Consider the following 14077-nt stretch of genomic DNA (forward strand, 5'->3'; position numbering starts at 1 on the left):
AAGCTGATTTCAAGTATCAAAGACACCGTTACCCTTGCTGAGGTGCTCCCACTCACAAGCACTTGTTTAATGCTGAATCCTCTGGGAATGAGCCAAAGGAAAAGGGTCATGCAGCATTTACAATTAAACACCATGAGCTAAATTCTGACCTCTGCTAATTCATCAGAGTCGTACACTGTCCATCTGCCAGTACACACAGAAAGACTGAGGTTTCAGTCATGCTTTGCCTTGCTCTGCTGATTGGCTTAGGCCAAGGCTCTGCTCCTAGGTGCAGGTCCCAGCTCATGAAGAAAGGGTCTTTTTCTCAGCTGAAGCTTAACACTTCTGTCTCTCCTGCTTGTGAGGGTGGATTCGATGGAGGACTCCCTACCTTTCTCCCTTCAGCCAGGGCTTTGAAATGCTGTGGGGGAAAGGAGACTGCGTTAGTGTAGTTACTTGCTCTCGTCACTTGACGACACACATAATCAGCTGTTTAGAGATAAAATATTTAGACCACCAACTCCCAAAAAACCATCAAATTCCACTACGACAATATTGTAAGTGTGAGGCATTCTTCCAACTCACCCCCACAAAAAGGTACACCTCTAAGCAGAAATTGATGCAATTTGAAAAGCTACTCAACTACATTTATGAAACATAATGGCTTCCTTTCCACTCTACACAAAATAATCTGTTATTTAGAGGAAGAAACTACATTGATAAAAAGAGAACGTTGATGGAGGAGGAAAGGGGAAACACGGGGCATACCCCACACCTCCATAAATACATTAATAAAAAATGAAAAGTACATTCACATTCATCAGTGGAACCTAAGTCCCCTTAGAAATAAGTGAATTTATTGTACAGGGATGGGCAAATATTGGAGAGAACGTAAGGAGGATTTCTCCATATATAGCATATTTGTCCAAAAAATAAAGACATTTTGGAAAATCCTTGGAGACTCGAGAAGGGAAATAACAGGGCGTCAGTATTTTATTGAATTGTCCTGCAAACTGCTTTTTATAAGAGCCCAAAAGAATCGATCATTCATTCTCCAGCTGCTAGTAGAAGTACCACAGCATTTGGTGGAAGAGTAGCGACTCTAAAACCAGTGACTGAGATCAAGAGGTGTGGGAAATTCTGGTACTAGAAAAAGTAACTCAAGTCAGTGTTCTACATCAGAGATAGAATAGCTATGTATTGACAAAGGGGGAAGTTGGTTGGAGTTTGCTGGAAGAGGGTCACTATATGCAAGTGTTGTATGAAGGAATGAATCCTTGTGAGTCATGGGCATGGGGTGTGTGCAAGGTCAAAAATGCATTACAGCTAAGATTATTAGGAAATAACGGTAACACTTCAGAAAGTGATGTTCTTTGGCTAGGACAGGCACTGTTGTCCTGGGCTCTTCAGCAGTGCAGGGGAGCTATTCTGAATTTCAGGACAAGTGACTTAACACTGCCTCTCTTTCTCCCTGCGTGCCCCCGCCCCTTGAGCATTCTAACAGTGATAGCCTGGAAGGTGGCGGACAGGGCTGGTGTCACCTACCTGTGAGTTCTTGAACTCTGAATACAGCGAGAAGAGGACATGCAGGGACTGGACCCGACTCTTATAGACAGGAATGTCCAGAATAGCTAGGACAAAACAACATAAGGATACTGAGCACAACCTTGCTGCCTGGATATTCGCCCCCTCCGAGTAGCAGTATCCTCTGAGCAGCCCCAGTGTTTGGGGCTTTACACATTTAGTTCTTTCTCCCAACTGCAGTCACCAGGAGATGCATCAGCTTAGGTCAGGGCTGAACTTAACTGCAGGTGTCTTACATTTCCTAACTGTTGTTCCATCTCTAGTGCTACTAGGCTACAGTGCAGTCAGGAGGTTAGCAGTGAATGGTGAATAGGACAAAGCCTGAACCGAATATCCAGAGGGAACAGACATATTTAGAAATATGGGACCCATCTGTTTCTTTGCACAAGGACATGATACTGGGAGCACAACACCCATCTCCAGGAAAAACAATTTTTTGGAATGAAAGCTCTGGGTCAGGGTTATTCACCTTGATGCAGTGTGGAACTGCTAGAGGTTCTGAAGGGACCTCCTATCAGCCCGCCCACCGGGGGCAGGCTCTCTCCCACACCTGGGGCATGATGACATAAAAGACTAAGCTTGAATGGGAGGGGAATGCAACTAATTCACCTGCAATACCTCCTCCAAACAGCCTGAGAGCACTGCTGTCGGGAGGAAGCGCTGCCTGCTCAGACACCCCTTTAGGCACATAACACTTTAGTTTGTGCATGGTGGTGCTTGGAGGATGGCGAGGAGCTGGCACTCCGCTGCCTCTGAGAAGAAGATGAGAGTGACACATACGGGTCCTTTGCTTACCACATATCATGTCAATATACTCAGCCAGGCCACAGTTGATGTCCGCAGTTGGAAGGCTTACCTAGGCAGGACATGGTAAGACATGGAAAGAGTGACTCATGATCCAGCTCTTGTTCAGTTCCCATACAGCAAGAATACGTACTAGTGTTACCCCAGCACAGAGCAGGCACAGCCTGCTTTATATGGAGGGAAGCCTCTGGGGCCCATTCTTCGCTTGGTGTCTTTACCAACATGTGGATGCCCGTTCACTAGGAATTGAACTGAAACTCACTCATTTCACACAGGCCACTGAACAGGCATCATAGGGTGGCAGCTCTCAAGCACCACTGACTGACCTGGCTGGCTTGAGTTGATGAGCTAGAACATACCAAATTAGCCTGGTCATTGGTTGCAAGGTGGTTTTCCATTATATTAATACAAGAAACCCAAACAACTCTGAGCCAGCCTGCGTTAATGAGGGATAACACAGAGTAGGCAAACAGGCCAAAGTGAAACAAAAGCCCAGATTATGCCTGTAATACACAGCTGGGGTAGCTGTTAGACAGGCTGACAACATACCTTTCCCAAGAGCTCCTCAAATTCTGGGGACCATTCTTGCATCAGAGTCTCGATATCAGGCATTGGCCTGCAAGGGGAGAAAAACAACCCTGCACGTAAACACACAGTATGCCAGGATTAATTTTGCTGGATGTGGGGCTTCCTGACAGTGCACTGACAACAGACTGGTGTGAATGGCGAGAGTGTGACAGCAACAGCACTCTTGTCCTCACAGAGAAAGAAAACAGACACACATTCGCGCCTATAAGCACACACAAGTGTGGTACTGATTAAGTAGCTTTCACAGTAGTCAAAACAAGGTGCCAACTCCATATTGCAAGAGACAAGAGCAAGTCATCCACAGATTTCACTACACCTGCTATAGAATGAGAGTTACCGTACTACACCTCTAGAGGTCTGGGATCAAGTCTGATTTGGATCACATGGGAAAATGAGTTTGATGGTCTCAGATTAATCCACACATCTGGACATCACAATCTATATACGCTACAAATCTCTTCACACGAGAGGCTTATGGGACAGCAGTGGGGCTTGCTGGCTGGGACTGAGGAGTTTTGGCAGAGGTGTGTGGTGAGCTCAGGCCTGGAAAAGCAGGGAGTATGCAAGTCAGGATTGGGGATACTGGCAAAGCAGGGTGAGAGCTTTTCTAATAAATAATAATACCTTCCTCAAAGCACTTTGCAAAGGTGCTCAGGATTTAGAGGGGGACCAAACTCACTTGCAAAGTTAAAGACACAAACACAAACAGCTGTATGTTTCAAAATCAAGGGAGAGTTTTGCTGAGGAGTTATGAATCCATAGGAATTTCAGTTAAGAGTGGATGAGCCAAGTAAAGGTAACATGGAGAGAATGCACACATTCATTCTTAACTCTTGCCTGTGTCAGAGATTTTGACTTGTACACACAATCCATAGCTGTAACCATTTACCAAGTATCTGATGAGAGATCAATTCCTTCTTCACAGTCATGGCAAGAATAATTCTGATGAGGTGATGTTTTTATCTTCTCTAAATAAATCATTAGTCTAACTCTATATCTGCATTTCTAAAACCCCTTTCACTGCAGTGCAACATACTGTAGGTCAACAAAGTTCCTCCTCTCTCCTGACTCTGCATTTTGAAAAGAGTTAACTATAGTTCTTTGCTGTCATACAGAGCCTTTCATCTCAGGGTATCTAAGCACTTCACAAACATTAGAGAAGCCCCTCAGTCCTACTCTCAGGTAAGTCAGTATTACTATCCTGACAGGTGAGGAAACTGAAATACAAGGTAAGTGACTTGTCCAACATCAAACAGGTCAGTGGCAGGGGGAAAATAGAACCCAGGAGTCCCGACTCTTAGTCCCCCCACTCAAGCTACTTACACATGCACCCTTTCTACAAGGGCAAACTAGAGCTATCCGAATTACACAAAGTCAGCAGGAGAGAAATTCCATTCATTAAAGGATACTCAAACTGCATCTCTGCATGTAAGACAAGTGGTAAGGAATAAGCCGAGTAAAATACAAATGCAGGAGGGTACAGAGAGCTCACCTGGTGTAGTGCACAGTAGCAGGAGGTTTGAAGCGATGTAACTCGCTGATGCTCTCGATCCAGTTATCAATAGCTTTGGGATTCTTCTCTGCATTCTCCAAGCTCTTCACTTTTATTTGCTGCTGAGAACAGAAATGAGAATCTGGAGACAGACTTTCCAAGGCTGGTGGGTCCCTGCAAACCCTATGCTTCATTCCTGGCTGGATTGTGTGGTTTTGGTCTCTTTCCCAGCTGCGCTATACTATCCAGTGTCTGCATATTGGAGCAGAAGAGCAACTGGGAAAGAACACAGTGACCCAAACCAGACAGCAACAACCACAGGGGAATGAAGCTCTAACCCAAGGAAACAAATGGATCCAAAGTCTGTTTATGAAGACGTGTGTGTGAATGAGAGCAGACACACTGTAGTCTAAAGGCGTGGGTGGGAAAGATGTTTTCCTGTTCATGAGAACTTAGTCAAATCCTCACTGTGCTGTAACCATGGTAGTGGTACAGCCACACAGGTTAGAACAAGACTCCATCTTTCTACCAAGCTTAGTGTGGGGTAACCAGCTCTTTTTCCTTCATAACTTACTGCAACATTGTGCTGTTTGGAGTTTTCCGTTAACCAGAGAGAGAGCACCGTGGAATCTGACTGTTTTGTGGATGGCTCATCCAGTACCAACAGGCCAAGGTTATCTGGCTTCCCATTGGGACATGGAACCTGCAGATAAACAAAGAGGAACTGAATTTTTTTTCTTCTAAATTCAAAACTGGAGTTTAAAGGCTGTTTAAAATGAGCTTCTCTAAGTTATAGACTTGGAAGATCAATTTTCAGAGTAACAGCCGTGTTAGTCTGTATTCGCAAAAAGAAAAGGAGCACTTGTGGCACCTTAGAGACTAACCACACGAAAGCTTATGCTCAAATAAATTGGTTAGTCTCTAAGGTGCCACAAGTCCTCCTTTTCTTTTTGGAAGATCAAAAGAAACAGACTGGCCTTAGAGAAAGAGGTGAGAGAGAGAGAGAGAGAGTTGTAGAGCTGTATGGCAATTCTGGAGCAGAAAAAGAGCTGCAGCTTAAATGAGATGCTACAGAAAACAGAGCAAGAAGGAACATCAGAATTAAACGACTACATGAAACCATGTACATCCTCCTTCAGTGGTTTCAGGTAGTCGTTTAATTCTGATGTTCCTTCTTGCTCTGTTTTCTGTATCATCTCATTTAAGCTGCAGCTCTTTTTCTGCTCCAGAATTTAAAAGTTGTTAAAGCTGAGCTCACCGGAAAAGGTGAAAGTGGAGAGAGCAAAAAAAGCTCTGCTCTGTCCACTTAGGTCTCATAATAGACTCAGAGATCTGATTGTGAAATTTCATCATCATCAGCAGAAAGATTTAATTTTAAAAAAACAGAGAGCAGTCAGAGCTTTTACTCAAAGGCCTCAGTTTTTCCATAACCTCTGTGCCCTTACTTTAAGAGAGAGAAGAGAGCTGGAGGAAATTACAGCAGCACTCAGGAGGCCAGATATCCACTACAGACGGGGATCCCATTTACACTCTCATACAGCTTCCAAAATCAGTAGTATGATACGGTAAGAGACTGTAAATAAGAGAAACCAATACACTCCAGTCACTCGGGTTAGAAATCCAAATCTCAGACATACTGGAGGATAATCCAGAGGTAAAACTAAGGATGAAATTCTGAAAAAAACCTTGGTAGATGGTGAAATCCAAGAAAAGAAGGATAGGAAAATACGAGACAAAAGACTGAAATAGCAGAAGTGAAGCTGAACAAGAGGACTTGGATCCCTGAGGGACATGTGAAGAGTAACTATGTTAATGTTGTAAGAAGAACAGTACTAAATTTGCTTTAGTTGTGGTGATCATAACTCTGATAACTGTGTTCTGTATTTTAACAAGTAGACAAAATAAAGGACAATAGGGGGACTACATAGGGGGGCAAGGACAGAAGAGATTGGAGCAAACTTAGAGCAGATGGGGAGGAGCCCGTAGGGGTCCTGTATTAATCCCCCCCATGTAACTCAAATGACCAGATGGTAATCTATCCCTGTGATAGAGGATTAAGATCCCATAAGAGAAGAATATACCACCTTTGGATTGCAAGAGAAGCAATCAAAGAGTTCATAGGGAGAGTACAAAGGTTTAGGGTTCAGCAAAGGACATTTGTTTTGGGGACTGATTTATACACCATGTTGGTATTTTATTTTTGGATTTAAAAGAAGAAGAATGCAGGAGAGGGGAGGAACCAGGGAGGCAGTGGGGAATTAATACAAAAAATACTATGGAAGTTCACAAACCGAAATCAAGCCATATTCAGGCACACAATTGTGAATACACTGTAATTAGAAATGAGAGAGAGAATGTCCACACAAGGATTCATGCCTTCAAACAGCTAAAGCATCATAATAATTTCAAGTTTTTCCATAAGCCATTCTCATGATCCCACATGTGGCAATCAGTTAGACCCCTGAGCATGTGAGCGAGAATCAGCCAGCCAAGCACCTGAGAGAAAGGATGCTTGGTGCCACTCAAGAGCTGTGGGTTTCCCTGTCCAATGTCCCCAGCTCCAGCTGTGGCCACCCCTGATGCTTGAGAGGAAGGAGATAAAAAACAAAACAAAAAGGGAGTAGATGGGGGAGCATCCCTTTCTGACCCTGGCTGATGGTCAAAAGAAACACTGAAGGATGAGCTTTTAGGAACATAAGATGAACTGGAAGTGAGTCCCAGGATTGCTGAGCCTTGCCCCCTACCATCACAACCAACCTTGACACACAATCAGACTCATAAAATTGTCCAGCTCTCTCTGAAACTAATTGAGTTGTTTGCCACCACAACTTCTGTTCCAGAACCTCACCCCTCTGATGGTTAGAAACCTTCTTCTAATTTCCAACCTTAATTTTGTGCATGGCCAGTTTATACCCAAATACTGCAACATTTTGGAGACTTGGAAATTATACTTGGAGGAGACTTCAAATGCACACATATTCCTTACTGGTACAGATTGGATAAAAGAGACAAGGTGGACAGGGAAGCAGATGCAGCATTGATTTCTCTGATTGCTGGAGAGAATTGAACACTGGGGAACAAATTCACACATTTTAATTCATACCCTCATAATATATATACTAGACTAGATTTAATGTTAATCACTAAATCCTTAGTGAAGCAGACTAGTGCTATGGAAATTGGCACCATTACATGGTCAGGTCATGCCTCACTGGAAGTAATATTTGTTAGCATCATCCTAAGATCACTTTTTTGGAAAATGAACTGCTTGCTTCTGCAGGACAAAAATGAGGTTGCAATAATTAAAAAGGACATTGTTCTATACTTTAAAATAAATAATAAGACAATATAAAAAGGTCTTCTCTGGGAGGCAGGTAAAGCAGTATTTAGGGGCCAGTTGATAAGCAGAGCCTCTAAACAGAAAAAAGAAAGCAGCACTTAAGAAAAATAAAACCAGAATTGCAGATAAAAATGTTGTGACATTCATAACAACACAGGTTCAAAAAAGTATATAAACAAAGAACTAATATCAGGGGAAACTGAATGTGCTGATGGCAGATGCCACTGAAAAAAACCCTTAGGTATAAAAGCAGATGTTTTATGAAAGAGGAAATAAAAGTGATAAGATAGTGACACAAAAATTAGAGAGGAATAGATTATTCCACCAATTAAAAACCATCAGCAAAAAATAGTTACACAACGCAGTGAAATATATGCTACTTTTGTTCCTTATTATAAAAAACCCTAAACTTCAGAGTTTGACCTATCTGAGGTAATTCAAAAATATTTGGAATTAGCAGGCTTGCCAAAGATAAACAAAATTGATAAAGAAACTTTAGATAAAGAAATAACAGAAGAAGAAATCTCAAAGGCAAGAGCAAGGATAGAGAAACAACACTAGCACCTGATGGTTTTGCAGCTAAATTTCACATAGTAGTTAAGGAGTTATTAGTGGGTCCCTGAAGGGTATCTTCATTGCCATTCTGCTATGGGAGGGACTTCCACAACCTTTGAAAGAAGCTACTGCTGGTCTCCTGAAAGTTGGAAAAGACTTTACTTTATGCAGCTCCTATAGGCTTATATCACTGATGAATCACAGCGAAGATTTTAAACAAAAATACTAGTTAGCCAACTGCCATCCATGCTCTCAGTTTATATAAACCCAGATCAAACTCGACTCATTAAGGATAGACAAAGTCAGACAATATTTGGAGAGTACTCAATCATTCATAATGCCAGTTTAAAAATAATCAATTAATTTTGTTATCACTTGACCCAGAGAAAACTTTTGATAGAATAGGGCAGAACTTGCTATTTCAAGTCCTGTCCCATACAACACTGGCCCACGGTTCCTTAATTGGATAAATGCTCTTTACATGAACCTAAAAGCAGCTGCGTGAATTAATGGTGCTTAATCTCCCATGTTTGAATTATACAGAGGGACTAGGCTGGGATGTCCATTATCTCTTACTTTTTGCATTGGCCATGGTGCCTTTGCATTGAGGATAAGGAATAATGAATTGAGCACAGAAATAAAACTTGCAGGAACACAACAGAAAATAGTTTTTCATGCTGCTATTATTTTTTTTTTTATCTAACCCAAACATTTTCCTAAAATCAGTATCTAAAAAAAAAATCCGTGACTTTGGAAAGTATCTAAATTTAACAAAATTTTGACAATTCTGAAATGTTAGCTATGAATTTGCTGGACTCTGATAAGTCATTCCCCCAGAAAACATTTGGGTACAAATGGGCAACAAATTCTATAGGGTAGCTAGGAATTCAAATCTCAAACAACCTAGAAGAGTTATATGATTAAAATGTCAGCAAATGAAAAGAGATCTGGAGTGCTGGGGTAAATTTTCCTTTTCTTGGTTGGGAAGAAGAGCCACAGTTAACATGCCATGGATATCTTTCTTGTTTCAAAATTTTTTGTAACCACCCCAGATAAAAATCCTAGCAGGAATACAAAGGAGGATGTTAGATTTTATATGGAATATGAAAAGAGAGAGTGAGTGCAGATACTTCACTCAGACCCATTAAATGGGTTGGACTAGCTGTTTCAAATATTACAAGGTACTGTCAAGCCAGCCAGCTCAAAATAGTAGCAGATTGGGAGCATTCTAACCCAGTCACACACTGGGTCTTTACTGAAAAAGAAAACTGTGGCTGTGTAAATATTGCTAGGCTACCAAGGATTAATAAAAAAATCCAGATATTTATACAAATCCTTTAGCAAAGGCTATTCTATGGGTCTGTGAAAGAACTATATAAAAAAAAAAAAAAAACTTATCTCCTGATACTGTGACAGGGTGCACCAACCCCACACTGGTCCAGCAGGGGTTAACCCCACACTATGGGCCGAGGAGGCCAAGTCCCCATAAGTGGGTTTGAGCCCTTAGTCTGGCACCCTGTGTGCTGAAACTGCTGCTCTTCCAACAAAGAGAAAAGCAAATGCTGCTTCTCTCACTAAATTAATATTGTTTTCATGGGAGAGAGCACTGTTTGATCCTGCACAACAGGAGTTACAGGGGAAGGTCTGAAAGCTGGGTACCTTTAAGAAGGCATCAATGTCCCCAACAGCTGGAATGAAGTCTGGAATGAAAGGCTGCAGTTTGTGTTCAAGCTCTATCATTTGTGGAGTGTACCTGAGAATTACATGGGGAAATTATCATCCAGGAAAGAAGCATTTCCTTCTGTAAACATTTCACCCCCCACAACAACATCCCAATGCAGACTAGTTCTCCTTCTACTCACCTCCTTATATACTGGAAGAGCTCTTTAATCTCTGCAGACACTGGTAGATACTCGTAATCTGCAGGGTTGTAGGCACTAGAGAAAAGAAGAGATATTCAAGACCAACAGATTCATGCAGATTAACTTTATGGGGTACTTATATCTGATTCTCTGTGGATGTGTTAGAGGAAGAGAGGGCCTTGGATGCTTTCCCCAGTTTAGCACACCTATGCGGAGGGGTGGATCTGGCTACAGAATAAATTTACAGAAGAGATCAAGAGAATCCAGTCTCTGACATCTTTAGGAAATGCTGCAAACTCTTCCTCTTTGAAGACGTGTTTCCACCATAAGAACACCACTCACAACACTGACACCCCCTTTTACCAGATACTCCCTTTTTTTGATTGGAGTTTAATTAATAATACCATGGTGATGGGCAGCAGACCAGACTTTCAGAAAAGTTATATTACAATAAGTGTAATGATAAAACAATTATTTCCCATGGGCCAGGCTGGCTTGCATGCTAGACATCTGTATGCAGATGAATTGTCTGCAAAAAGGCAATAAATGTACTCTTTGTCTTTGTGCAGCACAATGCATTGAGCATATTAATGGGCCCCCTAATGTACCGTGCCCTCTATTAGTGCTAGTTTATTATACTAAGTGTCAGTTTATGCCAGGCTCCTGGGTACCCCCTACACTACCTCCAAGAGGCTGATTGCATTGGTTATAAAGTTCATGAGTAGGTATTTGCAGGAAGAAAACTGGGCAGCTGTATTTGAAATTTAAGAGTCCTATCTGTGTCAATAAACAATCCAATTTTCAAGCTGTCTAAGAACAGTTCTATTGTATGAACAGTGCGTCTTTTCTGATGCTTTTTAAACCCCAGTGACACTCTTTCTGTCCACATGGTCAATGGAATTCCTCCTCCTCCTCCCCACTTAATATAACTATATCCTTGTATCTTCATTTTCAGGGCTGATACTCTGAAAACAGCTCTCCAAAACCTTGGATTCAGACTTACAGTTCCCATTGCAGCACTCCAACCATAGTACCACTGAGCTGTTTGGGGATACTTGCACCTGCACATTATCTACCTCAGCTTTTAAACCCCTCATTCCCACAATAGCTAACCTAAAGACATATCTGCACAGTATTGTTAGACTGTAACATTATTCAACTGGGTAGTTAGGAGTCTTCTCTCAGAATGGAGACCTTGACTTTAATTCACATGGCTACTCTCACTGTTATTAGGAATTAATAATCCCTCATACCCTTCCAGAGGGGCTCCATGCTCCTCTTCATCATCGTCATCATCCGAGTCAGTTTCAGACGAGTCGTCCTCATCCTCCCCATCCTCATTCTCACTAAATACTCGCTGCGGGGCCAACTGGGCTAACTTCTTCTCCTAGGTCAATGTTAAAACCAGAGTTATGGTGCAACATACATTTCCAGCAGCCCCATTTTCCAGCTCTATCATCTTTCATTCTAAACAGAAAACACCCTCTGTCCAAAACTGCCACAAATGGGTGGGGCACAGCTGTGTAAGAAAAAACAACTTCCTCTAGTAGCATGGAAAAGGAATGCCAGCACAGACATTTAATCTAAGGTTGCCACTGCTCTCAGTCTGACTCGAATGAATGGTTTTCAGTGGTGGTGGGGGGAATGTTCAGTTCTAATAAATAATAATTTGTCTTTCTCCTAGAGGATCTCAAAATGATTTGCAAACATTACTCCGGCCTCTCCAAGTCCCTGCAAGGTAGCTGGTAGTATGACCCCACTTTACAGCCAGAGAAACTGAAATACTGATGGGGGGGAACTGGCTCGCCCAAAGTCATTCAACTGATTGGTGGCAGAGATGGAAACAGAACCCAGGAGTCCTGACCCAGAGTCATCTTATCTTCTCTAACCTTTAAAAAACACTCCCTACCTTTACAGCCAAATGTGGGTGTAAGCCCTTGTTTTTCCCATCCCTCTTTTTATCCCACTTCAGCCACTGAGTGACAATGGGCCTGGTATTCATTATATGCACACTGGATGGTGTCAGCTGCCATGATGTGAAAATCTCCTTCCAGATCTATTCTTCCTAATACACTTAAATTGTTCCATCTGTTCTAACTGAAGGAAAGAGCAATCTGACCCTTCTTACCTTCACCCTAGTATAAATAACGTGTCTTGCCAAAAGATACTTCAACGACATTTCTTTCTACTCAAAATGTGTCAAAAATCACAGAACTTTCCAAGCTGTTTTCCTGCAATTTCCCCAGTAGGACTCAACATGCAGATAACAAGGCCCCAGTAGATGGGGCTACAAAATGCTGTGATCAAGCATAACAGCAGAGAACATGGGCAACCTCATACCTTGTTTATTTCTTCATCATACTCATCACTGCTGTTATCAGCCATGTTTTTGAGCTGTGGACGTGTGGACCTCGGACCTGTTGAAGAGATCACCAAGAAGGTTTCTGTATGCTACCCAAGTTTGGGTTGTGGGATTGCGACATAGATTGTTACATTGAGGCACTTACGAATGAAGCCCTATCTACACAGGCCTTACAACCAAGTTTAACAATCATGCTTATTCACATTTTCAACTTGCTTTGGCTGAACTAGAATATAATGCAGGGGCTAGCCATGGTGGTGAAGCCCAAATCCATGTTAAACCAACCATGTCCTAGATGCAGACCTAGATTTCAGTGACAATTGCCATTACCACATCTGATCTCACTAGCTTTGTTGCAATGAGCACATTTCATTAATAAAAATGTGTGAATGTATTCTATTTTACCTCCTGATAGTAATATGCTCATGAGCAAATCCCAGTGAATCTGATCACTCTCCCAATTTTATGGAGAAGACTTAAATCCCATCAGAATATTTTTAAGAAGATATAATAACCAAGATCAAGCTGCCAATAGCATACCTGAGGTTGGTCAGCGTTTTAGTTTTAAGGAAAGAGACAAACGGTTTTAGTAAGATAGACAGAAGCAGGATGTGAAATTAGGCTTTCCCTACCTTGCTGCTGCGGAGTTGGTGTGTAGATACTGGCAACCTCTTCTGAGTCGTTAATCTCTAGACTCTCATCATAGGGCTGGTTTTCGACTATTTTGGTCTAATAATAAACACAAACACTTTCGGATGACGTTTACAGGGCCGCACTTTCCCTTTCATGGTATTATGGGCTCGCCCTAGTTCATGACCGCAAAGCACTTTGAAGATGAAAAACCTCCTTAATGCTACTCATGTGAAAGGTCCCATCTGCCCCTGGGGGTGCCTCACGGAGGGACCCAGTTCGGCACGCGGGCGCTCCGCGGGCCGTCGGGCAGTTAGGGACCCAGAAGCCCCGCATGGCCAGTGCCCCCAGGCCCGGGGCTGGCATCCCACCGAACGCCCCCGGCGACTGTTTTACTCCCCACGGGCGCCCCTGAGGGACACTCGGGTCCCGCCCCCGGGCACCTCGCGCCGGGCTCCCTCCCCCGCCGCGCCTCCTCCCACAGGCTGGCGCTCGGTCACCTGCAGGGCCTCCGCCATGTCCCGGCCTTTCAGGGCCCTGCTCGCCGCCTGGACTCCATCCCCGCCGGGCCCAGCCTCTGTACCGTCACCATAGCGATTGGAGAGCAACTCTCGCGATAATTTGCAGCCCCAGCTCTACGACTTTCCGGCGACCAGCTCGCCTCACCCAGGATCACGTGGAAGTCTCCTCCCCCTAGTGTCTATGGTTATGGGAAAGCTTTGAGCAGCGGCCCCTAGCGGTCGAACAGCTTCACGGCAAGAAAAGAGTGGACGGCGCGTCGGGTTTTGGTTCGCCAGCCCCATGCACAGCTCCAACTCAGGTTGGCCTTGCTCGAGATCGGGTTGGCTTGGTCTAGCGCACTATCACCCCGCCCAGTGCAG

The 14077-nt window shown here is 43.2% G+C and overlaps 1 protein-coding gene across 3 annotated transcripts; it reads right to left on the reverse strand.

The window, feature by feature from the left end:
- Positions 1–28: 28 nt before the first annotated feature.
- On the reverse strand, positions 29–13854 carry IFT46 (intraflagellar transport 46). 3 transcript variants are annotated; one of them, XM_048827313.2, is made up of 12 exons: positions 13697–13854; positions 13199–13295; positions 12545–12621; positions 11458–11591; positions 10205–10279; positions 10002–10095; positions 5022–5150; positions 4448–4566; positions 2917–2983; positions 2359–2419; positions 1525–1610; positions 29–400 (listed from the first exon to the last, which is right to left on the reverse strand). In XM_048827313.2, the coding sequence occupies exons 1-12, from the start codon at positions 13712–13714 to the stop codon at positions 305–307; spliced, it is 1053 nt and encodes a 350-aa protein (XP_048683270.1). In that variant the 5' UTR covers positions 13715–13854; the 3' UTR covers positions 29–304. The 3 variants fall into 3 exon arrangements, with proteins under 3 accessions (XP_048683270.1, XP_048683269.1, XP_048683271.1); XM_048827312.2 differs by having other exon boundaries at positions 4448–4569; XM_048827314.2 differs by lacking the exon at positions 2359–2419 and having other exon boundaries at positions 4448–4569.
- Between the last annotated feature and the right edge of the window lie 223 nt (positions 13855–14077).

The sequence above is a fragment of the Caretta caretta genome, chromosome 22, assembly GCF_965140235.1.
Source record: "Caretta caretta isolate rCarCar2 chromosome 22, rCarCar1.hap1, whole genome shotgun sequence".
Lineage (NCBI taxonomy): Eukaryota > Metazoa > Chordata > Testudines > Cheloniidae > Caretta > Caretta caretta.

Excerpts from the sequence above, each read along its gene's own strand:
- IFT46 (XM_048827312.2), bottom strand. Across the intron at positions 2,984-4,447 it reads GCTACTGTGCACTACACCAG|GCCAATGCCTGATATCGAGA; the intron begins GTGAGCTCTCTG and ends CTCCCCTTGCAG. Across the intron at positions 401-1,524 it reads CAGAGTTCAAGAACTCACAG|CATTTCAAAGCCCTGGCTGA; the intron begins GTAGGTGACACC and ends TTTCCCCCACAG.